Here is a 25,940-nt window from a genome sequence, read left to right as displayed (position 1 = left end):
TGTTCTAGAAAGGAAGGGCTGGGGCCTGGGAAATGGGATGGCTGGGGGCTGTCTCCCTCTCTTCCCCCACCCCATCCAGGAGCATGCACAGTCCAGATCTTAAGAAGGAAGGAAGAAAGAATTGTCAGCACCCTGTGGTTAAAACACTTTTATTTTCTGGAGGAGGCTTGGGGTGGTGGTGGTGATGGGAATGGGGTGTCCGGGTGGGTGGGACTGCAAGACTGGGCAACTCATTCCCGCTTCCGCAGGTGGATGTAGACTATGCCGCTGACCAGGGCCAGGGGGAAGGCCACCCAGGCCAGGACGAAGCAGTACCCGAAGCTGCCTCCACGTGGGTGCTTGGCCAGGATCTCCTCGGCATGAATGACATAGATCAGGGCTCCGGAAAACACAGCTACACCTGTGAGAGAAACAGGGACCAGGCATCACGTGATGCCTGCAAAGCAGCTACATTGCACACTTGGAGAAATAGTTTTCTAATTCACATCATTGTGGAGCTGTCCCATGACCTCACCCATAAAATGAGACCAAAACAGCCATTCACCCGTGAAACAAAATCTCTCTCTCCCTCCCCCGCTCATCTATCTCCAATTCAACACCTGAAAACTGATGTGGATCTGTGGCTTAAAGTGTGGTAGAGTGCTAGCCTTGAGCAAAAAAGTTCAGGGCCAGTGCCCAGGCCCTGAGTTTAAGCCGCACAATGGACAAAATAAATAAATAAACAAACTTAACTCCTATTCAAAAGACTAAGATCTGAGGATCAGGGTTTGAACCCAACCAGGACAAGACAGTCCATGAGACTCTAATCTCCAATTAACCACCAAAAAGCTCAAAGTGGAGCTGTGGTTCAAGTGGTAGAGCACCAACCTTGATCAGAAAAAGCTTAGGGACAGTGTTCAAACCTGAGTTCAAACCCCAGTATGGTCACAAAAGAAAAAAGAAATAGCAGTTTATCAATATAAATTACGTCCAGAACTCCCTTCTGGTGAATGCATTAGCGTTTCCCTCATTGCTGGGACCCAAATTATTTACCCATTGCTGTTCCTGCAGCTTTGGCTTTTAGATGCTATAAATCCTCCCATGATTCAGAGACACCAAGTCACCAAAAACTACAACTCCCGTCAGTCCCCTGGGCCAGAGAGGTAATCCAGGGACAAGGGGGTGGGGGATGCTGCATTGTGCTGTGTTTTGGGCACTCAGTGTGGAGGGAGGGATGCTAGCTTACTTGTACAAAGCTGGCAGAGGCCAGTGGCGTAGAAGAGCCCTCCTCGTCGCATGGTGTAGAGTTGGAACATGAAGAGGATGAAGGACAGACAGCAGAGGATGAGAGAAAGCACCATGAGAACCTGCACAGCCTTCAGCCAGCCTGAGGAGGGGGAAATGGGAGCAGAAGTTCATGGTGGATCCCATCCAGCTGGTCTACTTGTTAACCCCTTCCTTCTTCCTTCCTTCCTTCCTTCTTTCCTTCTTTCTTTTCCTCCTCCTCCCACCCCCATCCTCACCACCCCCTTACCATCACAAAAGCTCAGGTACTTCAAAACCTTGAGCCTCCCTGACTTAGCTCAATTCTAGTGATTGGTGCTTTGTATACTGTCCCTTCATTTGTTTTCAGTCAGCTGGCCTCCAACTTGCAATCCCCCTGTCTCAGCCTCCTAATTACTAGGGTTACAAACATGTGCCACCATGCTCAGTGTGCTTCAGCGATTCTGAAGATTTTCTATATAATCAAATATGAAACACATCCACTAGGAATAGATTTTTTTCATTTTATTCTCTTGCTTATGGCTACCTCCAATTCAATGCTAAATAGAAATGGGACCAGGCCACTTGCAAAAATTGGGGCTGAGGCCTCTCCCTTGCCCCCCCCCCCACTTTTTTCCACTTAGATCTTTGGAAGGAAGCAGGCTCTGATGAGTCTGCCCTACCTAATCAGAACCTTAATAATGGTTTTGGTCCCGCCCACTTAGAACTGTAATGAATTGGAGTCACAGCCATTGGGAACACCAGCTCCAATCACAACTTTGGAAGCGCGCAATCTTTGAATTTAGGAGGGGGTGTGGCTTTCTCCTCAGTCTTAAAACCTATGGCTTAAATTGGGTGCAGGTGCTCCTGGTGTGTAATCCTAGCCACCCAGGAGGCTGAGATTTAAGGATCATAGTTCCAAGCCAGCCCAGGCAGGAAAAGTCGATGAGACTCTCACCTCCATTTAGTCATCAAAAAATTCCTAAGAAAGCCGGGCGCTGGTGGCTCACGCCTGTAATCCTAGCTACTCAGGAGGCTGAGATCTGAGGATCGAGGTTCAAAGCCAGCCCAGGCAGGAGAGACCGTGAGACTCCTATCTCCAATAAACCACCAGAAAACCGGAAGTGGCGCTGTAGCTCAAGTGGTAGAGCGCTTGCCTTGAGCTGAAGAGCTGAGGGACAGCGCCCAGGCCCAGAGTTCAAGCCCCAGGAAAAAAAAAAAAAAAAAAAAATTCCTAAGTGAAGCTGTAGCTCAAGTGGTAGAGCAATAGCTATTGTGGAGCACAAAAGCTCAGGGACAGCACCCAGCCCCTGGGTTCAAGTCCCAAGTCTGGCACCAAAAACGTAAAAATAAAATAACTAGTGGAAAGGGGTGGGTGGGTGGGTCTGAGCTGTTCCCTTGAGAACAGAGGCAATTGCCCCTCACGATCACACACTCAACAGCTCCCATCAGCCCTACCCACTCAATGGATTAGGCAGAGGCCCTACATAATCAGCTATACTGCAGACCACCCTTTGCAGACCACCCTCCCACCGCTGAGCCCTCACCGTTCTCACTGACGTTACTGCAGGCCCAGGTTCTGGTGTCATTATTCCAAGTGCAGTCGTACCAAAGATTTAGGGATTCCTTCCCGGGGAGTGTCCACCAGGACTGGATGGACAGACAGACAAGCAATGTTAGGAAGAGGGGGTGGGGGTCCAGGGGGACTTTAGGAAGAGTTGTGGGGGGAGTGGAGCTGGGAAGGGCAAAGACTTAGTAGGGAATGGGAAGGGCCAGAGGAAAGGCTCCTGATCTCAGGTACAGGTGAGGAGGATCTAAATGAGAGTGGGGGCTTCAACCCCCTAGAAGGTTTACCTTGTCCAAAGTGGCCACAAACAGCAAGATGAGGATGAGGATGTGAAGTGCTGAGACCACCAGCAGGAGCAGTGACATGGCTGCGATGGAAGCCTGGGGAGGAGTTTAGGATATGGGTGATCAAGACACTAGCCTGCTGGGTACTGGGACATAATGAAGGAGGGCTGGGGCCAGGAGGAGGGCTGGGGAATGGGACCTCTGTGTCTGAGGGAGGAGGGCTGGGGTAGGGGAACCCTGTGTCTGAGGGAGGAGGCCGGAGTCTATTTTCCTCAGGGCGGGATGTTGAATGAGCTCAGCTCTTAGGTGCTGGATAAGTGGCCAGGGTCTCCTCATTTCCCTCTTTCTGGAGTCACCCTGGCCAGCTGATCGGGAGCTAGGAGCTGCCCGCAGTTGCGGGCATCCTTGACTCACCCAGCCCCCCCCCCTGGGGTGAGTCATGGGATGAATCATCTGCCCGGCCCCCTGCCTTGGAGGACGAGGGAAACCCCAGCCCCAGGCTCCATCCACGAGGGCCGCACCCCACCCTGCCGCCTGACCGGTGCCTTCTGGACAGTTGGGAGAATGGATGGATGAAACTGGGTGGGCAAAGGAGGCCTGAGCAGAAACCCAGCAGGGAGCTTCCTGTGTCTGGAGGTGCCTTCTCCTCCCTCCCCGATCTCGGGGGTGCCAAGGAAGGCATGGATGGGCAGCTTGCCTGTGGGTGTGGGGGAGCTCCGCTGGGACCCTCCACCTTCTCTCTGGATCCACCCTTTCCTGTATCCCCACACGCTCAGGGTTCAGAGATCACTACTACAATTTCTAGAAGTTTTACAGGGCTGGAGTGGGGGAGCGGGCAAGAAGAGGGGATCTTTCCCAGTCTGGGGGTGTCCTTTAACTACTGCTGGACTGTGCTAGGAAAGAAAGAAATCCCAGCCCAAATAACGGATCGGAAACTTACCGAGAGCAGCAGGGGGAGAAAAGTCAAGAGTTGGAGTCTCTTCCCTCCACCAGGGCCTCCTGCCCCGCCTTTCTCCTCCTCCCTCTGGCCCCCGCCTCCTCCTCCTTGCCTTTCTCTCCCCTCCTTCTCCCTCCCGCTCCTTTCCCTTTCTCTCTCTCTCTTCTTTTGCTCCTCGGGGCTTCTTTCTCTGCTTCTCTGAATATATACTGAAGCTTTTATACACACACGCCCAGGGGAGCTCTGCAGCCAGTAGGAGGGCCCAGTAGGAGGACTGGCTGGTTCCTCATTCTCTCCGGTCCCCACCCAGTGGCCCCCAGACAGGCATCTTCTGGGGCTGCCTCCCAGGGTGGAGAAGAGAAGTTCTGGCAGACACTAAAGGCAGGAGGGTCCTCTTCTTGGGCTGCCCCTCCCTAGACCCCCCCCTCCTCCCCCAATCTCTGGATCTCCTCCTGGGGACTGGGTATCTGTTTTCCACGAAGGAGTTTGGGATAGGGAGCAGGAGGCTAGGGGGGGAAGAGGGGGGCAGAGGATGGGAGGAAAAGTGTGAAACTCCCAAAGAGGACAAGAGATGGAGATGGAGAATGCCAGTATCACCATTTCCTGGCCAAGTGATTTTGGACCATTTTCCTTGGCTTCTCTGGGCCTCAGTTTCCTAATCTGTACAGTGGGTGTAATAATGCTGGGCATATACTGTCTATGAAGAAATCAGAGTTAGCGAAGGAGCTAATGGAACCGGAGTAATCAGGGAGGGCCTCTTGGAGGGGGTGGCACCTGAGAACCAGAGTCACTTGGGTGCTGGGGAGAAGAGGATGTGCGAGACAGTTGAGAACAAGACCTTGTTGTTTGGGGAGCAGACAGAGGGCCAGTGTGGCTGGTGTTTAGGGAGCCGGAGAGAGTTCCGGAGGGGGGGGGAATCAAAGGGTGTCCTTGAAGAATATGGGAGGAGTTTGGATTTTATTCTAAGTGCCAAGGGAAGCCATGGGAGAAACCTTTTTTTTTTAACTTTTTATTTTTGTTAGTCATGGGGCTTGAACTCAGGCCTTGGGCACTGTCCCTGAGCTTTTTTTTTTTTTTTTTGTTCAAGGCTAGAGCTCTATCATTTTGAGCCACAGAACCACATCTGGTTTTCTGGTGGTTAAGTGGAAATAAAGAGTCTCGTGGACTTTCCTGCCTGGGCTGGCTTTGAACCCGGATCCTTACATCTTAGCCTCCTGAGCAGCTAGGATTACAGGTGTGAGCCACCAGCACCCAGCTGCTTTGGGAGAATCTTAACAGCTGTATAGTACCTGGGGTTTAATGTTAACTCTCAGGATTAATTTTGAGTTAGGGTGTGTGGGAGTCAGGACTACTATCCACCTGAGTTTTCTGAAGGAAGAAGATCAGGGTTCCTGGTAATTCAGAGCTAAGGAAGTGGGTGATGGGATGTGGAATGGAGTCAGAGCTTGATTGGGGAGGATTTGGGGTGGGGGGTCTCTGTGGAAGTGAGGGATGAACAATTCAGTGACTGGGGTCACATGGGGGGTACTTACATAGCAGTCTTTAGGGCTAGGTCAGTATGATTGAAATCCAAGCTGTTTTGGATTCAAATCCATTAGCTGCGTGGTTTTGGACAATTTCCTAAAAACCCTGCTACACCTAAGTCTCCTCATCAGTAAAATGAGGATACTATAATTGTAAGTGCATCATAGTGTATTTATTTATTTGTTTATTTGTGCTGGCACTGAGGCTTGAACTCAATGCCAGGGTGTTGTCCTTTACCTTTATCACTCAAAGCTGGTGCTTTATTCCTTGAGCCACAGCTCCACTTCCAGATTTTTTTTTTTTTTTTTGGTGATAAATTGGAGATTGGAGTCGCATGGACTTTCCCATCCTGGCTGGCTTCCAACCGGGATCTTCAGATCTCAGCCTCCGAGTAGTTTAGGATTACAGGTGTGAGCCACAGGTACCTGGTATAGAGCATAGTTCTTCATGTAGACCTTTGTATACAGGGGATTCCCCCCCCACCTTTGTATGTGGGCCATCCAGGCCTTTCGTAGATTCAGGGGAACCTTGATCCACTATCTCTAAAAGTTGGGGAGAAGGATACATTCTTGGATCTACCGGAATCTAAACATTTGGAATCTAAACTGAGGTCGCTGGGGAAAGAGGGGTGAGGACCAAACCTTCAATTCCTGGGAAGCCCAGAGGACTGGGATCCTGAACCCCATTCTTGGGTCTGGGGCATGGTATCATGTGATCGATTGCTGGTGGGGGGGCTGCACCCCGGCCCTGGCAAGGAGATGGAAATGAGGCTGGGAACAACAGGGTCTCGCCCCACCAGCACGGTCCCCCCAGCTGGATCACGGGATTTTTTTTGGGGGGGGGTTCCTGCGAGGGAGGGGACCCCGACTGTTGGAGGGTCCATGGAAGGGCAGTGGGGGAAAGTCAGGGACGCGAGGGCGGTAGTGGGGATCTCCCCTTCTCGGGCCTCAGAGGAATGGAGCTGAGCTGAGCGTCCGCGGGCCGCTTCCTCCCACAGGAAACCGCAGGCGTCGGGCACACCCAGCCTGCAGGGAGCGGCGCCCACCGCCCGCCCCGGGAAGCCCCACGTGGGCAGCCACAGGCCGCGGAGGGGCGTGGCTCTCAGGGAGGAGCGTGGCGGCAGAGGGCGTGGTCACGCAGGCAGCAGCGCGCGGAACAGGCCACGCCCCTCCCGCTCTCAGGGCCGGGCGCTGTTAGCAGCCTGTTGCAGGCCGTTGGCCGCGCATGCGTGGTAGGTCTCTTCGAGGCCTTCAGGCTGCGGTGAGCGGTCTCCAATTCCCGCCTCCTTCCTAAGGAATTATCTCCTAAAAACAACAAACGGTTTTTCTAGACGTTTTCCTCCAGGCACTTTCAGTTCCTGACTTTTCTTCCCACAAACTCGCAGACCGCTGCTCACAGGGCCGGGCTACCCATACGAAGACACCTGGCCTCCTACAGGCCGCCTGGAGCACCCCATAGTAGTCCGTCCCTCACTCTTGTCATTGCAGCCAGGTGTGGTCTCTAGATCCCTGGTATTGTAACCACGCCCCAGAAGAAAACCACGCCCTCTATTGTAACCACGCCCCAGAAGAAAACCACGCCCTCTAAGGTACGCGCCAAACTCCCCAAAGCCCCACCCTCTGTGGTGCCCGAGCCCCTCCCCTTGCCTTTCTGGCTCCGCCTCCACTCCTCTCCCCTCGTCACCCCACGCCTCATCGTTTACCATACCAGAGCCCCGCCCTCGCCCCATACGGGTCCCTGGCCCTTGCTATTCTCACCGCCACGCCCCTAACAGTCCCACAGCCCCGCCCACACAGATCCCTGGCTCCTCCCTCCGCCGGTCCCCACGGAACCGCCCTTTACAGTACCAGAGCCCCACCCTTGCCCCGCCCACACCAATCCATCAACACCTTGGCGGGTTCCCCCCTCCTGCCACTCCTACGGCCCCGCCCCTTATAGTGCCAGAGCCCTGCCCACACGGCTCCCTGGCACCTCCCCTCTCCACGCCTAGGCCCCGCCCCTTCACGCTTCTGGCCCCGCCCTCACACTGAAGCCGCTCAGTACTCGGGGTTTCCCTTGTTCCGCCCTTTGCAAGTCCCTGGTCCCTCGGTGCAGGTGTCCCACCCCGCAGCCCCGAAGCTCCGCCCCCTGACGGTCTGTCACACCCCCCTTTCCCTATTTCCCTTCCAATCCCACCTTCCTAGACCGCCCCAGCCACCCCAAATCCCCGCCCCCCTCCCCAGTGTCTCCCTGTTGGGTCTCCCCGCCCTCCCCTCTGTCCCTCCCCTCGGTGCCCTGGCCCCTCCCCGGCCACTGTCTTCGTCCTCATTGGTCCCTGATTCCCTGGAAACCAGACCACAACAGTGGCGGGGAGCCCCGTGGGCCGGTCAGCAGGTAGGGCAGGGGCCTCGCAGCTGCCCCCACCACTTCCCTGTGACCAAGCAGTTCCCCCCGCTTCCCCCCCCCCCCCCCGCCCCCCGAGATACAAGAGCCGGTCCAGGGTTCTGAGGTCCGAGGTGGTTTCTCCAGCCGCTGGCAGGAATCCTGTCTCAGGGAGGGCCTCTTTCTTTAAATGACCGCCCCCCGCCCCCCTCCCCGAACCCCACCCCCCTGCATCTCTAAACCCTCCCGCGTCCCGGAACAGGGGCCCCCTTCTCCTTGGCCAAGATGCCCATAGGCCTCTCCGCGCGGAGCGTGCGCTCCGAGGAGGGCAGCGACGTCTTCCTGGAAGGACTGGGTGAGGAAGCCATCCATGCTCCCTTCCACGCACGCCGGCCTTCCAGGGCCTCAGTTTCTGTGCGGAGCTGGGGAGGGGAGCGCCCCGGTGGCGGGGGGGGGTGGGTGGGTGGGTGGGTCCTCCCTCCCCCGGGCCGGGGAGTGGGCGGGGACGGAGGGAGCAGGCGCCTGCTCAAGCCGTCCAGGGCGCGCCCTCTCGTGGAGGGAAACAGGAACGTGCCCTGCCTGTGCTGGAACTCACGAAGCAGGAGGGGGAGCCGGGCTGCGATGCCGACCTGGAGGGGACCGGTGGCTGGCTGGGCACTAGCAGCACCGTGCAAAACCCGAAAGGGAAGGAAGGGGCTGGTGGCCCTGAGTCGTGAGTGAGTGTCTGGCCCGGCTTGCCCCGCAGTGGAATGGGAGCTGAGCAGACTTCAACGACAGTGCAAAGTGATGGAGGGGGAAAGGCGGGCCTACAGCAAAGAAGTCCATCAGCGCATCAACAAGCAGCTGTGAGCCCAGACTTCTGGGGGGGGCGGAAGGGGAGGGCAGGTGGAGGCCAGGGCCGGGGCTTTCAGCCAGGCTGAGCTCTGCTACCTTTCCCTGCTTGGGCAGCGAGGAGATCCAACACTTGGAAGAATTACGGGCCAAACTGCAGGTGCAGATCAGCGTGGCTCAGAGCCAGGTGAAGCGGCTGGGTGACAGCCAGCGGCTGGAGGACATGGACCGCCTGCTAAAATGCAGGACTCAGGTGCTGGCCGAGTTGGAGGACCTGCAGGAGCAGACCAAGGCCCTGGACAAGAAGGTGGGGCGATGGAACAAACTTCCCATATCTCAGCATCCTCATCTGAAAAAAAAATGCCCCGATTTACTTCTTCAATTTTCTGGGTTCTAGTTTCTTCATTTTAGTTTTTGAGATGCTGGGGACACAACCCAGGGTCATTGTTTATTTTGTTTTTGCCAGTCCTGGGGCTTGAACTCAGGGCCCGAACACTGTCCCTGAATCTCTCTTTGCTCATTCTACCGCTTGGGCCACAGTGTCACTTCTGGCTTTTTCTGTGTATGTGTAGAAGAATCGAACCCAGGGCTTCATGCATGCTAGGCAAGCACTCTACCACTAAGACACACTCCCAGCCCAATTTTTTAGTGCCAGTCCTGAGGCTTGAACTCTGAACTTTGGCCCTAAACTTTTTCATTCAAGGCTGGTGCTCAACCACTTGAGCCATAGCTCCAGGTCTAACATTTTGTTAGTTAGCTGGGGATAAGAGACTCATAGATTTAACTTCACTGGTTTTGATCTGTGGAGTTCAGCTCTCAGCCTCTTGAGTAGCCAGGATTACAAGCATGCCTTACAGGCACCTGGCTGCCATTCGGAGTCTAGTGCATGCTGGACAGGCCTCTGTCACTCCACCATGTCCCTTTGTTTATCTGTGAAAAGGGGGCTGATGGTCCAGAGAGGAGCTAAGATAGATCTTTCTTTTCCTTCCAGATCCGAGAGTGGGAGGTTCACCTACTCACCCAGAGTAAGGAGGTGATGGCCCCGGGATTCATCCTGGACTATAAGGTCAAGATGCGACGCAGGATCAAAATTCTGGAAGACCAGCTGGACAGGGTGAGCTGTGGGAGGCCTCTGAGTGTGCACAGGTGTTCCATGTGTGAACTGAGTACCGGATGTGATGGAGAACTGAGGGGAGAATGGGGTCAGAGGACTGCAGGAGTTGGGGGAAAGGAGACTGGGGGGTGCTGCTAGCTCCCAGGGTCCCTAGAGTGGGAACAGGGCAGTTTCTAGCTTCCTCTTCATCTCCCCCCCGCCCCCGACCCAGGTCACCTGTCACTTTGACATCCACCTGATGAAGAATGCAACCCTGCGGGAGGAGCTGGACCTGCTGCGCATCGAGAGGGCCCGCTATCTGAACATGGACCGGAAGTTGAAGAAGGTGAGCAGGAAAGCAGGGCCCTTCTGTCCTCCCCATGCCTCCTCCCCTCCATCGTGCCCCACAACTAGTGAATTGTCCAGGGCTGCAGGGCTACATAAGAAAGTATTGTGGGTCACGTTGAGTGTTGTCAGCCAGGGCAACCAATGAGCAAGGGAGGTTGCTTCGATCTGGCTGTTGGGGAATCTTAGTTACTTTCAAAGGTCACTGAAAAGCCACTCCCCATCTTTCCCTTCTCTCAGGATCCTCTGACCTCAGCCTCCTAAATGCTGGTATTATAGGAGGGACACCACCACACTTGGCTTTTCCCATCAATCATTACTTTTTCCGGCAGTCCTAGGAATTGGACTCAGGGTATCAAGCTTACTAGCTAAGCTTGAGAGACACTGTCGCAATTCTAAACAGTTCCCACTTCCATTCCACTCACGGTCCCAATAACATCCTTTGTGGCTAATTAGATTTCCCTGCTCCAGGCTCCAGTCCAGGACCCCAGATTGCAATCGTACTGGCTGTGTTTGCCTGGAATGGGGCCTGGTGCTTTGTCTCTGTGACCTTGGCATTTTGGAATCACACAGAGGGTGGTTTGCAGGAAGTCCCTCTGTGTGGGCTGGACTGCTCTCCCTCCCTCTCCTGCCTGCCCAGTGTCTTTGTGAGTTTCTCAGCAGCAGGCTTCTGATGTCACTTTGTCTCTAGTGACATCAGCTTTCATCACTAAGTTGATCGTTTGGAAGCCAGGCATGGTGGTGCTAATGCAGGGAGGTTCTCCTGGGCTGTGTAACTATACCATCTCTGTCCCATCCATTAGTGCTTCTGGCCAGAATCGTTTGCACTGTGACAGTCACAGCAGAGCGGTGACTTGTCCACCCTCTTATCTCCTTATGCAGATTTGAGTGCTGTCCGTGAGCACTTGGGATTCTTATTTTATTCCAAATAAACCACTCAGTGTTGTGTTCAAATCATCCCACCTTTGGCTCTTGGGCCCTCTGCTTGGGCTCACTTGGCCCTCTGCACAGGCCTGCATTTTTCTTTTCTTCTTTTGAGCACTTTGTGTCCTGGCTATTGTGGGCTTGCTCAGTTCCAGCCCTACAATTAGTCACTTCCCTAGGGACTCTTGTTTTGCTGTAGTGGGGAGTAGGTGCTGGGAAATTAAGATCCAACCCCCTAGAGCCCTTCCTGCTTCTGCTTTGTCATAGCATCGGGACTTCCTCCCGAGAGACCTAGGAAACCCATGAATAGATTGAAATAGAAACCATCATTTACTGTTGTTATTGAATTCCAATTCAGCATCGTTCTATCTTCCTTGATCTTTTCATTCTCTCCTCCTCCTCCTCTTTTCTCCTCCTCCCCCTCCTCTTCTTCCTCCTTCTCTTTCTCTTGCTGTACTTGGGTTTGAACTTGGCCTTGAGCTTGTTAGACAGGTGCTTTACCACTCAAGCCATGCCCCTAACTTTTGCTATAGTTTGTTTTCCACACAGGGTCTTGTGCTTTTGCTCTAGCCTGCCTCACACCTCCATCCTTCTACCTCCACCTCTTTGAGTAGCTGGGATTACAGGTGTGTACTGCCACACCTGTCAGGACCTCCACTTCTAATCAGGGAAGTGGGACCTAAAGGAAAGAGTCAGTGGGAGCCATGCGGTTGTGGGGGTGCAGCACTTACTCCGTCTTCCTCCCTGACAGGAGATCCACCTCCTCAGGCAGATGGTCAGCGCCCTCATTGTCTCCTCCACCTCGGCCTACTCCGTCAGGTAGGGCCCAAGCCACAGGCTTGGAGGACTCAAGGACAATCCTTTTCAGTATCAGAAGGAGGAAGCCTCGGGACTCACATCCTGGTCTTGTGTTCTGCCATGTGCCCTCCACTCTCTTCCCACCAATGACCCAGCTCGTGAAGCAACACCTTTTACTGTATGTGCCAATACTGGGCTTGAATTCAGAGCTCCCTGCACTCACTTGGTTTTATCGCTCAAGGCTGGTGCTCTACCACTCGAGCCACACTTCCACTCCTGGCGTTTGGCTGGTTAATTGGACCTCAGGGTCTGGTGGACCCCAGCTGAGCCTCCGATCCCCGGCGCAGGGAGGAGGCTAAGACCAAGATGGGCATGCTGCGGGAGCGCGCGGAGAAGGAGGTGGCCCAGAACGAGACGGAGGCGCAGATCCTGCGGCGGCAGATCTCGCACCTGGAGCAGCTGCACCGCTTCCTCAAGCTCAAGAACAATGAGCGGCAGCCAGATCCCGACGTGGTGCAGAAGCAGGAACAGCGAGGTGAGCTGCCGACTGGGTGGATACGGGTGGGTGGGAGGGCGGGGCCTTACCCGGGCCGGGGGAAAGGGGTGGAGCCTCGGCAAGGAGGGCAGGGCATTGCAAGAGAGGGCGGAGCCTGGTTTGGAGGGCGGAGCCTAGTGAATGAAGGGAAGGGTGGAGGACAGAAGAGGGCGGGGCTGGCAGGTGGGGGCGGGGCCTCACCAGTGGCAGGGGAAGGGGTGGAGCCTGGGAGGGGAGGGCGGAGCATGAGAGGAGAGGGCGGAGCCTGGTGTGGGGGCGGAGCCTAACAGGAAGGGAGGGTGGAGGACAGGAAAGGGCGGGGCCTGGCAACCAATGGAGTGCTGGTGGTGGAGGGAGTCAAGCTGGGCAGGGCTGCTGGGGGTGGGCAGCAGGTGCCACAGGGGAGCTGCGGGAGCCACCCACCCCGCTCCCCCGGCACCTGCTGCATCTCCGGGTCCTCCCCCAGCCCGGGAAGTGGCCGAAGGACTGCGGAAAACCTCCCAAGAGAAGCTGGTGCTGCGCTATGAGGACGCCCTGAATAAACTGTCTCAGCTGACCGGCGAGAGCGACCCTGATCAGCTGGTGGAGAAGTACCTGGAGAGTGAGCCGGGCAGGAAGGGGGAGGCCCCGTGTTCCCGTGGTCCCCATCCCAGGGGACCCCCCCTCCCCCCGTTTGCAGTCCTGGCTCCTCCCCCTCTGCCCTCCTTCCCCCTGGATCTCCACCCCCCTCCTCCACATCCTGCTCCCCACCTTCCTTTCCTCTTTGTTTCTTGGGGTTCTTGGTTCCGTCTTTCCTCTCTGGGTCTCTGTGGCTTTTTTTTCTGGCCACCCCCCCCCCCCCCCGAGCTCTCTGTCCCTCCACTTGTTTCTCTGCCTGGGTCGCCGTGGGTCTTTGTGAACATCTCCTTGGCCCTTGGGGCTCTCTCACTGTCTTCCTTCTCCATCCTTGGGCCCGGCCTGTCCTGACTCCTCCAGCGGAGGAACGGAACTTCGCCGAGTTTAACTTCATCAACGAGCAGAACTCGGAGCTGCAGCATCTCCAAGAAGAGATCAAGGAGGTGGGTGAGGCCTGCCATTCCCTCCACCCCCTCTGCTTGCCTCCTCCTGCCTCTGCCTCTCCCAGCACCCAGGCCCCCCCTATCAGGGCCTAGTCTTCAGCTCCCCCTTGCCTAACCGCCCTTAGTTGAAGGAGGCCCTGGTCTCGGAGCGTGGCAATGTAGAAAGCCGGCAGCAACTGCAGGAGCAACAGCACACAGCCCTGCAACAGCGTGTGGACAAGGTGCGGGCAGAATCCCTGCAGCTGGAGATGCACTTTAGGGACCTTCGGGGAATGCTTGAGAAGCTCAAGGGTGGTGAGTGACTGCTACTGACCACTTGGAGATAGTTGAGGGCTGTGTGGGCACTTGCTTCTCAGTCCATCCAGGCATCTGTGTGGCTCTCTGGAGTCCACCTGTCCATCTTTCTATCATCCATCATCCATCCATCCATTACACACCCTCCATCCATCTGTCTGTCCATGTCTATTATCCATCCATCCATCTGTATGTCCATCCATTATCCATCCTTCATCCATTCATTGTCCATCTATCCATCCATATATCTATCATTCATCCATCATTCATCTATCCTCCATCAGTCTGTCCATCATGCATCTTATCTATATTTCCAACATCATCATCCATATCACTTTTCTTCAGTACCGGGGTGTGAACTGAGTGTTTCCCACTTGTTCAGCAGCCTCTCTACCCCTTGAGCTGTGCTGAAAGGCCTTACCTCTGCTCACAGGCCTGGTACATGCTGAGCTAGGACTGACTGTGTAACAGCTCCAGACTGGCTGTATTTTATCATACCTCTCAGTGTCTGAGCATTCCAGCACACCCTTAGTTCACCATCAGTGTGCTGGTGTGTGGTACTTCTCAATGGCCATTGTTGGCCATGTGGAACTCTGAGTTTCCTGTTCAATGGGTGTTCCCCCTCCCAACCCAGTTGTTCTATTATAAGGACAACTGTTGTAAGAATTCTTTAAGCCAGGTCACATCTGTAATCCTAGCTACTCAGGAGGCTGAGATCTGAGGATTCTGAGGATCCAGGTTCAAAGCCAGCCCAGGCAGGAAAGTCCAGTGAATCACCAGAAAACCGGAGGTGGCGTTGTGGCTCCAGTGGTAGAGTGCTTGCCTTGAGCTGGAATGCTCAGAGACAGCGCCTAGGCCCAGAGTTCAACACACACACACACACACACACACACACACACACACACACTGTTATTATACACACACATACACACACACAAACACTGTTATTAGTCCCTGTTGTAGCAGGTTGCTAAGTTGGGCTGAAATCTGGCTTGGCTGTAACTGAAGTCCTTCACCAAGCTGTTGCCTGTTTCCTTTGCTCCTCCCTACCCAAGGGTCCCCCTTCCCTGGACCATGAGCCCAGAACCATGAGGTCAGTGAATGGCACCATCTGCCTAGTACAGCTCAGTCTTTGATGGGTGGTGGGTGGTGAGCAGGGCTGGCATCTAGTAGGCAGGGCTGGGTCCCTGACAGCAAGTTCCCTGTCTGGCCCCAGACATCCGGCTCCTCCTCATCAAGGCGCACTGCGACAGCAGCTCCATCGACGACCGCCTGGGGGTGCGGAACATGCGGGACCGGGAGCTCATCGTCTACCTGGGCATCATCGAAAAGCGCCTGGTGGACCTGCTGACTGTGCAAGCCTTCCTGGAGTCCCAGGTGCGTGGGGTGGAGGCCCGAGGCCCTAGGGCCAGGCTGGGGGGCCAGAGCCTCCGCTAATGGGGCCCCCACCATCCTTAGAGCCACACCTCCTTGGCTGACGCCGCCCTCCTGGCCCTGGGCCAGAGCCAAGAGGATGTTCCAAAGAAGGCGGTGCCACTGCAGACGCTGGACAACCTGTGAGGCCCAGGGCCCCCGGAGCTGGGGGTTGGGGGAGGAAGGGAGGCTGCTCCATGGGGGGCAGAGGACACATGTGGAGAGGATGTGAGGGAGAAGATGGGGGGTGGGGTGGGGCCTTGATTTTTGAGGGAGACCAGGTGGGTGCTTCCAGGCATCCAGAAGTCCGCCCTCTAGTGGCCTGTGTGAGGAGTTAGGGCTCTGGGGAGAAGGCCATACATAATACTCCCAAACTATGGCAGATGGGGGTGGCTGGCTTTTGGGGCTCACTTTGCTGCCTGGCTCTGTACCCTAAGGGAGGACCTCCCAGGCTTCGTGGCCAAAGATGACTATCCAATGAGCAGAGAGGAGTTGCTTAGCCAAGTGGTGAAAGCGGTGAGGACGGGGGCTGAAGGTGATGGGAGGTGTGGGGGTGGTGGTGAGACAAGGCCCTGGGGTGTCTTTGGGACCCTAACTGGCCCCTGTCCCCCAGGTGGAGCTGCAGGAGCAGGCACAGGAGCAGAGCCAGCTGGCTGAGGCCGAGCGGATGGTGACCAGTGTCCCCAGCCTGTCTTTCTCCAGCAACCGGGGTTCCAACCAAGTCCCCGGCCTGGGAGGGGCCAGAAAGTCTGATGTGATCCCTGGGTCTATCCTGAGCCACAGGGCCAGCAAAGCCAGGGGCACCAGCTCTGGTGGTCATGTCACATTTGGCATTCCGGGGTCCCCCAATACCAGCGGGACCCCTGGCTCTAGTGGAGGCCATGGTACCTTCAGAGCTGGCAGCTCTAGCAGCTACCTGGGCTCCACAGGATACATGGACTCCAGCAGAGGCCAAGCAGGCACCATCACTGGGTCAGATGTGAGTGGAGGCCTGGCCTCTGCCAAAGGCCAGTCCTCCAGCATCCCGCCTAGCTCCACCACCAGCAAAGACTCACGGGAGGATGAGTAGGGAGCCCGGCTCTTTGCGGATGTCTCTGAGTCTTCTCTGAGCCTGTGCCCTGGGACCAGTGCCACCCCCACCTCCCATGCTCTCCCAGCCCCAGCCTCCGTGGCTCTGCTCCTTCATCATCCTGTCTCGGTGTCTCCAGCCCTAAGCCCATGTCCCACCACTGGTTCTACCTCCCAGTAGCCAGGTCCCTCTCCAAGCGTTCTCCCTAGGCCTGTGTCTTGTGTATCTCTGTGTCTCCGCCTCCTCATTCCTCAATGCAGCCCTAAGATTCCCAGCACTGAGCAGATGAGCTGTGATTGTGGGAAATAAAGGTCAGAGCTTGACGTCACCCCAGCCTGGTTATGGTGTGAGAGTGAGCTTAACACAGGGTCACAGCTTTTACCTCCAGCTCAAGAAACAATTGTGACCCTTCTGTTTCCATCCATCCACCCATCCATCCATCATCTACTCATCCATCCTTCAATTCATCTATACATCCACTCATCTATTCACCCTTCCATCCATTCATCCACTTATCCATTCACCCATCCATCCATCAACCTTTCTTCCATCCATCCACCCTTCCATCCATCCATCCATCTATTTACTCATCCATCCTTCTATCCAACCATCTATCCATCCACTCATCTATCTACCCTTCCATCCATTCATTCACTTACCCATTCACCTATCCATCCATCCATCCACTCATCCATCCTTCCTTCCATTCATATATTCTACTCATTCCATCCATCCATCCATCCACCCACCCATCCTTGTATCTAAATAACCTTCCATTCATTCATTATTCCATCCATCTATCCACCCATCCATCCATTCACTCATCCATATATCCATCCTTCCATATAACCATGTACCATTCCATCCATCCATCCATTCATCCATCTATCCATCCACCATCCATCCATCATTCCTTCCATTCATCCTTGTATTCTCCTTCCATCCATCCTTCCATTCATCCATCCATTTTCCATCTTTCCTCCCTCCCTCCCTCCCTGCCTACTTCCTTTCTTCCTTCCTTCCTTGTATCCTTCTTCCAGCCATCTATCCTTTCCATCCACTGATCTGTTTTGGGTCTTTCTCATTTCTGGCTCTACTATGAAGAGTGTCAGCCAGGACAAGGCTGGACTAAGCTGCAGTAACAAATATTTCCTCCCAGAATCAGTAGCCTGAATGCAGCAAAGATTTCTTCTTGTGTTACATCATGGGTCAGCTTGGTGCCCAGGCTTGTGGGACAGCTTCTGCCTGGACAGACAACAGTCCCTTTCACACTGGAGATATGGCAGTCACCTTCATTATCCAGAGCGGGTGCCGCGGACTGGCTCTGTCGGGACGACAGAGGACACCTAGGGGAGGAACCTGGAATTGGGGGGAGATGGCAAACAGACAACCCACACACAAGAGGAGTGGATGCTGAGTACGATTTAATGCAGAGGATAACAAACTTTTATAGCAAAAGTCTCCACGAGAAAGGGCAAAAGGTTACACAGTCTTGCTGCAGGGCTTCATTCTTGGGTGGTCACCAGCTGGTCGCCTGATAGGCACTTGTTTCCGGCTTATCTCTAAGAAATACAATGGGTTTCGATGTTTGTCACCAATTAACCATTACCTATTTTTATAGAGGCCTTAACTGTCCCATAAGATCTTTCCTGTTCCTTTTTTAATAGTAAACACCAAGGAGACCTAGATCTAGCAAGTCTCTTAGTAAATAAAAGAGAATAGCAGGAAATTCTTTCTCCTAAATAGTTATCTCAGCAATTGCCATACATTCTTTCTGTTCTAGCCGACCCTACAGCTTCTTGTAAATCCCTTACAAACAATTCCTTCTGCTGAAGTGACTTCATGAAACCCCCAATACTTTATATTATGACTTGTCTACTAGCCTCCATAAGAGGGGTTTCAGGGTAGCACTTAACTCTGTTGAGTTAGTCATATTTTTAAGACACTCATCAGATATTGGAGTCGTCAACACTCTTAAGAAAGAGCTTTGAATAAGGGAACATTGACAATGAGTAAGTACAAAGAGCAGTAGAAACAGTAAAAAATTAATAGGCACTCTTATACAGTGAAGAAAAGAAAAGCAGAAACACATCTTTCCCAGGGGCTTGCCAGCCTTTCCAGGAGGTAGGCCTCTTTGAAGCCCCATTCTCTGAGGTAGACTTCTGTGAAGTCCCATTCTCAGAGATAGGTCTCTGTGAAGCCCCATTCTCAGGTCTGAAAGCAGGTTTCCCATGCTAAGCAGACCCCACTGGAGTAGGCGTGGCAAGCAGGTCCCTTCACTGCATAGGAGCCACGGCTGGGGAGGGGCTGTCCTCTGTGACTGGAGTCACAGGTATTGAGCAGGGGGTGGGTTTTGGGACAGGGTCTGTAGCAGAGTTGTGACAGTTTGCGCAGTCCAACCTGAAAATCAGATAACCCACTTCTACCCTCCGGACTCAGCAAAAAAGAAAAAGAAAACCAAAACTGCAACAAAGGAAAAACTTCTTTTTCCATTTCCTGGAGTTCATTTTGTATATCATCTTTTTTTTTTTGGGGGGGGGTGAGGTTGTAGGGCCTGAACTCTGGGCCTGGGCTCTGTTCCTCAGCTCTTTAGCTCAAGGCTAGTGCTCTACCACTTGAGCCACAGCACCACTTCCGGCTTTTTTTCTTTTTGCTTAGGTGGTGCTGAGGAATTGAACCCAGGGCCTCAGGCATGCAAGGCAAGCGCTCTACCACTGACCCACCTTCTTAGCCCCTTGTATATCATCTTTACAATAATTTTAAAAATCTTGTGTTCTAGTGAGTTCTAAGTTGGCTCAGTGGTAGAGTGCTTGCCTAGCATGCATGAAGCCTTGGGTTCCATTCCTCAATACCACATACACAGAAAAACCTGGATGTGGTGCTGTGGCTCAAGTGGTAGAGCGCTAGCCTTGAATACAGAGAGGCTCAGGAACAGTGCTCAGGCCCTGAGTTCAAGCCCCAACTGGCCAAAAAAAAATTGATAGGTGTCAATGAAGATCAAAACTTGTTTGAATAGCCGGGTGCTGGTGGCTCACCCCTGTAATCCTAGCTACTCAGGAGGCTGAGATCTGAGGATCACAGTTCAAAGCCAGCCTGGGCAGGAAAGTTCATGAGACTCCTATCTTCAATAAACCACCAGAAAACCGAAGTGGCACTGTAGCTCAAGTGTTAGAGCACTCGCCTTCAGCTGAAAAAACAAAACAAAACAAAACAAAACAAAACAAAAAATAGGTTTGAACCTGTGTGCAGTGTCTGATGCTTGTAATCCTAGCTATTAAGGAGGCTTAAATCTGAGGATCACAGTTTGGGGCCAGCCTGTGCAGGGAAGTCCCTGAGCCTTTTATCACCAGTGAACCACCAAAAAGCCAGAAGTGGAGCTGTTGCTCAAGTGGTAGAGTGCTAGCCTTGGGGGGGGGGGATGTGAAGAAGCTAAGGGATAGTGACTCAGGTCTTGAGGTCAAGGCCTAGGACTAGCAAAAAAACAAAACAAAAAAACCTCCCCCAAAACCCAACTTGTTTGAATTTCAATAAAAATAGATAGTAGATGTACGGATTTTTATTTTTTACCAGTCCTGGAGCTTGAACTCAAGGCCTGAGCACTGTCTTTGTGCCTCTCTCTGCTCAAGGCTAGCTCTACCAGGGCTCTACCACTTGAGCCACAGCGCCACTTCTGGCTTTTTCTGTTTATATGGTGCTGAGGAATCGAAGCCAAGGCCTCATGCATGCAAGGCAAGTGCTCTACCACTGAGCCACCTTCCCAGCCCGTGTACTGATGTTTTTGCATGTGGACACCCCAGGCCCTCAGAACGGAGAGAAATAAAGTCTATTTCAACCATTCCATCTATATTTTTCTTTTCTGTTACAACATACAGACTATAACAGGCAGTGTCCCAGATGCCAGCAAAAGTTTCACATTGGGTAACTGATTAGGCAGATGATTTCATTTCACATTTGCCTCAACTGTCCAAGTGTTTCTCCATAGGGTATGGGGCGAAACGTTCTCATTTTTGTCTGGGGGAGAAAGTAAACATTTTGTTTGTTTTGTTGGTCGTGGGGCCTGAACTCTGGGCCTGGGCGCTGTCCCTCAGCTCTTCAGCTCAAGGCTAGCGCTCTACCACTTGAGCCACAGCACAACATCTGGCTTTTTTTTGCTTATGTGGCGCTGAAAAATCAAACTCATGCATGCAAGTAAAGCGCTCTACCACTGAGCCAGCTTCCCAGCCTGAAAGTGAACTTTTAATGACTTTGCAGATGCTGAAGTTTACTTTCTGATGCAGGTCCCTCGGGACAACGCTGGCCCTCTGAGAGCCTTGGCACCGTCATTGAGTAATGTTAATATGTTGATGAGCAGATTCAGGTCTGAGAGGGTTGCACTGTTGCTTTGAGCTCATGGAAATGACATCCCATAAGCCCCGAGGTGTCTTGGGACAATGTGATGGGTGAGCCTCCATGGGGAGCCAATCCAAGCCACTCACAGTCCCCATATACGGTGGTGGCCGGTCCGATCACCCCTTTTGAGGAGGCTGACTTCCTGGAGGAAGAACTCTGTGTCCCCCAACCCCCAGCCTTTATGGGGAGGTAGGAAGGCTAGCCTGTGATCCCCCTGCTCTCAGCCTGTGCTTCTGAAAATTTGTTTCTCAGTTTACCTTCCATTATATACTTATATTTACATATGTTTATATTTACATATATTTACATACATTATATATTTATATTTACATAATGATGCTTCCCTTCCCGCCTCATCCCGCCCCCCCTTTTTATTTTTACTCTTTGACACAGTAGTTTGCCTCACATCCTGTGCTGGCCTCCGGATTCCTGATCTTCTCACCTCAGCCTCCAGTTGCTGGGAATACAGGTGAGTGCTACCAAGCTCAGTTTCTTTGATGTTTGTCAGTATTTGGTTTTTCTTTCTGCACCTGTTTGCAGTTTGAGTGTTTTCCATCTCTTTTTTGCAACACTGTATCTCTCTCAGCCTCAGGTATTGCTCTCATCTTGCAGTCATCTTCATTTTATTTGTGAAAAGTCATCATTTTGATACTTTTTTGGCTTTGTTATTAGTAACAAATGTAATAATAACCCATGGGAACCCAATGCCTTTTTGAATCTCTAGTGTCATTCTAGTAATCTCCCCCATTTATTCTCAGTCCAGTAATTACTGCTTATTTGCATTTGGTGAAATTTAATGGTGTTTGATTTTTTTTAATCACTTCTAGTTTCTGTGTTTGTTACATCCTTCTCCTTTTTTCCCCCTAGTCCTGGAGCTTGAATTCAGTGCTTGGGTACAGTGTCCCTCTGCTTTCTTTTCTTTTCTTTCTTTCTTTCTTTCTTTCTTCCTTCCTTCCTTCCTTCCTTCCTTCCTTTCTTTCTTTCTTTTTTTTTTTTCAAATTCAAGATTGACAACTCTATCACTTGAGCCACAGCACCACATCCAGCTTTTTGTTAGTTAATAGGAGATAAGTGTCTCACTGACTTTCCTGCCCTAGCAGGCTTGGAACTTTGATCCTCAAATCCTTTGACCTTAAAGCCTCAGATGATGATGATGATGTTGATGATGATGATTCTGATGATTATTGCCAATCCTGTGGACTGAGTTTAGGGCCTGGGCACTATCCTTGAGCTTTTTTCTTTCTTTCTTTCTTTTTTTTTTCTCAAAGCTAGCTAGCTTTTATTTTTTTGCTCCCAGCACCACTTCAAGCCATTTCTGTGTATGTGGTACTGAGGAATGGAACCAGGACTTCATGCATGCTAGACAAGCCCTCTACCACTGAGCCACCTTGCCAGCCCCAATCAGAAGCTCAGATTTTTGATTGGCTGAGATTACAGGCATGAGCCACTGGCACCTGACTGCATGGTGGGATATTTAGGAGTGATTTTTACTTCTCTCTTCTGCCTGTCTGTAGCTCCACACCACATTGTGAGAACTATGTTTGTTTCCCTTCAATGCACAGCCGGATTGGGAAAGACAAAAAGTGGCTCGAGCCACATCTTTGTGTGATAGGAGACTCCCCCCCTCTGTCTCTCTTTCTGTCTCTCTCTCTGTCTCTCTCTCTCTTTCTTTCTCTCTCTCTTTTTGGGTCCGGTTGTGGGGCCTGAACTCTGGGCGTGGGCACTGTTCCTCAGCTCTTCACCTCAAGGCTAGCGCTCTACCACTTGAGCCACAGCAACACTTCTGGCTTTTTTATTTTTGCTTATGTGGTGCTGAGGAATCCGACCCAGGGCCTCAGGCATGCAAGGCAAGCGCTCTACCACTGAGCCACCTTCCCAGCCCCCCCAATCTTTTTTTAAAGATCTCTGTCTTAGAAGAATTGTGACCTGTTGTCAAAAGTAGAAGTAAAAGTCTGCTCACTACATGTCTGAGCATTTTCACACCCTGTAGAAAAGGCAAGCAGTAGGACGACATTGGCTTAGAAAGAAAATTCGAACAAACCGTCCGGCAAGAAATGCAATCAAAGAGAGTGCACAAAGGCACAATGCCTGTGTGCCTTGGATCATAAAAAAAAACACACAAAAAACATTATTGAAATGAACTCCAGGAGATGGAAACAAGAGGTCTCTTCTTTGTTGGTTTTGTTTTCTTTTCTCTTTGTCTTGTTTGTTGTTATCTGTCTTTGGGAGGGCATCAATGGGCATGGAAGGGGCAGGAATGGTACTCTCTAGACACTATGTGGAAAATGAATGCTACAACCTGTTAGTTTGTGACTGGAGGGAAAAACTGGGAGAGAGTGAGGGAAAGGGTGGCCTTGTCCAAGAAGAAATGTATTCTTTACCTAGCATGTAACTAGAAACTCCACTGCATAACAACTTTATAATAATAGTATATTTTATTTATTTTTATCGGGCTTGAACTCAGGGCTTGGTCACTGTCCCCGAACTCTGTCACTCAAGGCTAGCACTTTACCACTTTGCGTCACAGTGCCACTTCTGGTTTTCTGGGGGTTAAGTGGAGATAAGAATCTCACAGACTTTCCTGCCCAGGGTAGCTTTGAACTGTGGTCCTCAGATCTCAGGCTCTTCAGTAGGTAGGATTACAGGCATGAGCCACATATGCCTGGATTTTTTAAAAAAAGAAAACACATAGATCTCTCTCATCTGGGCCAAATACATTCTGGATAATATATTCTCTTTTTTTTTTTTGTCGGTTGTGGGGTCTGAAATCTGGGCCTGGGTGCTGTCCCTCAGCTCTTCACCTCAAGGCTAGTGCTCTACCACTTGAGCCACAGCGCCACTTCCGGCTTTTTTCTTATGTGGTGCTGAGGAATTGAACCCAGGGCCTCAGGCATGCAAGGCAAGCACTCTACCACAGAGCCACCTCCCCAGCGCCATGGATAATATATTCTCTTGTAATCTCTCCTGTCATCTCTATGCCCACACTTGAGGTTTCTGTGGCATCCTAGCGTGACTCAGTGAAACACAGTGGAACCCTGGAGATCTTCCCCCTTCCCCCATTGCCATTCATTGTATGGACTCCAATATGAGAATTTCACAATATCTGACAGGTGCCGGTGGCTCACACCTGTCATCCCAGCTACTCAGGAAGCTGAGGTATGAGGATCGTGGTTCAAAGTCATCTCTGGGCAGGAACATTCGTGAGACTCTTATTTCCAATAAACCACCAGAAAACTGGAAGTGGCGCTGTGGCTCAGAGTAGTAGAGTGCTATCCCTGAGCAAAAGAGCTCAGGGGTAGCACCAAGGCCCTGAGTTCAAGCCCCACCACTGACAAAAAAAAGCTGAAAATGGAGCCGTGGCTCATATGGTAGAGCTCTGGGCTTGTGCAAAAAAGTCCAGGAACAGCCCCCTATGCCCTGAGTTCAAGCCCTAATAAGGGCACCCCCCCAAAAAAAAGACTATATGTATCATAGGGCTTGAACTCTAGGCCTGGGCACTGTCCCTGGGCTCTTCAGTACTCTAGCACTTGAGCCACAGCGCCACTTCTGGCTTTTTCTGCATATGTGGTACTGAGGAATCCAACCTGGGGCTTCATGCATGCTAGGCAAGCACTTTACCACTAAGCCACCTTCCCAGTCTATAATGTATTTTTTCCCTCTGTTTTATCAGCAGCAGGAGGGGTGGTCATCCAATGAACACATCTAAACCTCATCACGATCATGTTTCCCCGTGACTCCATCTTGGTGCTCTTCCTCCTCTTGGAGCTTTTCCTTGGTTTCCTGGGGAACTCCTTGCTCTTCTCGTTGTCGGTGCACAGCTGCCTGCACCGGCCAGCCCTGAGGAAACCTCTGGACCTCATCCTGGCACATCTGGCACTGACCAATGCCTTGAGCGCCGTGTGCAGGCTGATCCTGGACCTCCTGCCCCTCTTGGGTGTGGGGGGGACCCGGACCTTTTTTTTTTCTGTCTGACCTGGGCTGCAGGGCGCTCCTCTATGCCTACAGTGTCACCCGTGCCCTGAACATCTGTACACTGTCGCTTCTCACAGCCTTCCAGGCCACCACCCTCCATCCCGGCCTCCTCACCTGGGCCTGGCTTCAATGCAAGGCTCCCTCCTTCATCTTTCCCACTTGCCTCTCCTTCTGGATCTTCAACTTGCTCCTCTATCTCCCTGTCCTCAACCGTGGACCCAGGCCAGGCAATTATTCGGGCCCTGCAGCTTCTTTCCTTTGGGCACCCTCTGAAAGCGGCCAGCTGCATTACCGCACCTTCACGACACTCTTGTGTGTCTGATCCTGCCAAAGGCCCTCTGTGTGGGCCTAACGGTGGCCGCCAGCCTCTACATGGTGACATTCCTCTACATGCATCGCCACACAGCTGGGCGCCTGCGCAGCCCCACCCAGGTTTCCCCGTTGCAATGTGAGATCAAAACCACCCACAGCATCCTCACACTGGTAGCCTTCTTTGGGGATGCATTTGGCTTGAACAGCTTTGTCACTTTTTACTCTTTTTATAGACCGCAGGAAAACTCAGGCTTGGAGAAGATGAGCAGGATCCTGTCATCCTGCTATCCGGCCATCTGTCCTTTTGTCCTGATGAGGCACAGGAGAGTGATTTCCAAATTCATCGCTTCGTTTTCAAAGATGAGAATTTCCTTGATGCATAGTAGATGCCGCTGCTGATGGGTCACCCCTGAGAACTGCTGTTGGCCACATTAAAGGGGTGTACGTGAGCTTTTGGGTTTTTCACTAGGGATGAAGTGATTCATGCTGTTGTTGTTGTAGTGTGTGTGTGTGTGTGTGTGTGTGCGTGTGTGTTTGTGTGCGCGCGTGTGTGCTCATGTGCGTGTGTATCCTAGGGCTTGAACTCAGGGCCTGGGTGCTGTCCCTGAGCTTTTGTGCTCCAGGCTGGTGGTGCTCTACCACTTGAGGCACAGCTCCCCTTCCAGCTTTTTTAGTAGTTTATTGGGGATGAGGGTCTCACAGACTTTTCTGCCCAGGCTGGCTTTGGATGGTGATCCTCATATCTCAGCCTCTGGTGCAGCTAGGATTACAGGCATGAGTCACAGGAGCCTGGCTGTTTGTATAACTTTTATTCATTGCCTTTGACAAATTGCTCAAATTTCTAATATTATATGGAAGAAGTGAGTGGAAAAGGGACAGGATTTCATGCTCCTGATCAGGGGAGAAAACTTTCAGTTGTAGCCTCCATAGTGATGGTCATATAAAGCATATACGTGGATGTGTTCTCATATGAATAATATATATATATTTAT

The 25,940-nt window shown here is 52.4% G+C and overlaps 3 protein-coding genes across 4 annotated transcripts; 2 read left to right on the top strand and 1 right to left on the bottom strand.

Annotated features, from left to right (window-relative positions):
• Window positions 1–143: 143 nt before the first annotated feature.
• On the bottom strand, window positions 144–4,143 carry Emp3 (epithelial membrane protein 3). The gene is made up of 5 exons (XM_013027817.1): window positions 4,034–4,143; window positions 3,097–3,189; window positions 2,790–2,892; window positions 1,226–1,366; window positions 144–400 (listed from the first exon to the last, which is right to left on the bottom strand). Exons 2-5 carry the CDS (start codon window positions 3,172–3,174, stop codon window positions 231–233), a joined length of 492 nt encoding a protein of 163 aa, XP_012883271.1. The 5' UTR covers window positions 3,175–3,189; window positions 4,034–4,143; the 3' UTR covers window positions 144–230.
• Window positions 4,144–7,843: 3,700 nt separating this feature from the next.
• Window positions 7,844–16,551, top strand: Ccdc114 (coiled-coil domain containing 114). Of its 2 annotated transcripts, XM_013027824.1 has the most exons (15): window positions 7,844–7,927; window positions 8,178–8,270; window positions 8,661–8,760; window positions 8,864–9,053; window positions 9,738–9,860; window positions 10,072–10,185; window positions 11,860–11,927; window positions 12,254–12,441; window positions 12,908–13,042; window positions 13,417–13,499; window positions 13,625–13,793; window positions 15,010–15,170; window positions 15,252–15,349; window positions 15,644–15,722; window positions 15,820–16,551. In XM_013027824.1, the coding sequence occupies exons 2-15, from the start codon at window positions 8,201–8,203 to the stop codon at window positions 16,273–16,275; spliced, it is 2,034 nt and encodes a 677-aa protein (XP_012883278.1). In that variant the 5' UTR covers window positions 7,844–7,927; window positions 8,178–8,200; the 3' UTR covers window positions 16,276–16,551. The 2 variants fall into 2 exon arrangements, with proteins under 2 accessions (XP_012883278.1, XP_012883279.1); XM_013027825.1 differs by lacking the exon at window positions 7,844–7,927 and having other exon boundaries at window positions 8,244–8,329.
• A 7,833-nt stretch (window positions 16,552–24,384) lies between these two features.
• On the top strand, window positions 24,385–25,347 carry LOC105994130 (vomeronasal type-1 receptor 1-like). The gene is made up of 3 exons (XM_013027560.1): window positions 24,385–24,598; window positions 24,630–24,948; window positions 25,002–25,347. Exons 1-3 carry the CDS (start codon window positions 24,385–24,387, stop codon window positions 25,345–25,347), a joined length of 879 nt encoding a protein of 292 aa, XP_012883014.1.
• Window positions 25,348–25,940: the final 593 nt, after the last annotated feature.

The sequence above is a fragment of the Dipodomys ordii genome, unplaced genomic scaffold (assembly GCF_000151885.1).
Source record: "Dipodomys ordii isolate 6190 unplaced genomic scaffold, Dord_2.0 Scaffold105, whole genome shotgun sequence".
Classification (NCBI taxonomy): Eukaryota; Metazoa; Chordata; class Mammalia; order Rodentia; family Heteromyidae; genus Dipodomys; species Dipodomys ordii.
Note: the sequence above shows the minus strand (reverse complement) of the source record. Positions and strands in the feature narration are given on the sequence as shown.

Bases quoted from the DNA above. Each gene is read 5' to 3' on its own strand.
- Emp3 (XM_013027817.1), bottom strand. From the start codon at position 3,174: ATGTCACTGCTCCTGCTGGTGGTCTCAGCACTTCACATCCTCATCCTC. The intron at 2,893-3,096 runs GTAAACCTTCTA...CTGTCCATCCAG, and splicing joins TTGTGGCCACTTTGGACAAG to TCCTGGTGGACACTCCCCGG. The intron at 1,367-2,789 runs GTGAGGGCTCAG...CCCCCTCCTCAG, and splicing joins CAGTAACGTCAGTGAGAACG to GCTGGCTGAAGGCTGTGCAG.
- Ccdc114 (XM_013027824.1), top strand. From the start codon at position 8,201: ATGCCCATAGGCCTCTCCGCGCGGAGCGTGCGCTCCGAGGAGGGCAGC. The intron at 13,794-15,009 runs GTGAGTGACTGC...GTCTGGCCCCAG, and splicing joins GCTTGAGAAGCTCAAGGGTG to ACATCCGGCTCCTCCTCATC. The intron at 15,350-15,643 runs GTGAGGCCCAGG...CTGTACCCTAAG, and splicing joins CTGCAGACGCTGGACAACCT to GGAGGACCTCCCAGGCTTCG.
- LOC105994130 (XM_013027560.1), top strand. From the start codon at position 24,385: ATGTTTCCCCGTGACTCCATCTTGGTGCTCTTCCTCCTCTTGGAGCTT. The intron at 24,599-24,629 runs GTGTGGGGGGGA...CTTTTTTTTTTC, and splicing joins GGACCTCCTGCCCCTCTTGG to TGTCTGACCTGGGCTGCAGG. The intron at 24,949-25,001 runs GTGTGTCTGATC...GGTGGCCGCCAG, and splicing joins CGCACCTTCACGACACTCTT to CCTCTACATGGTGACATTCC.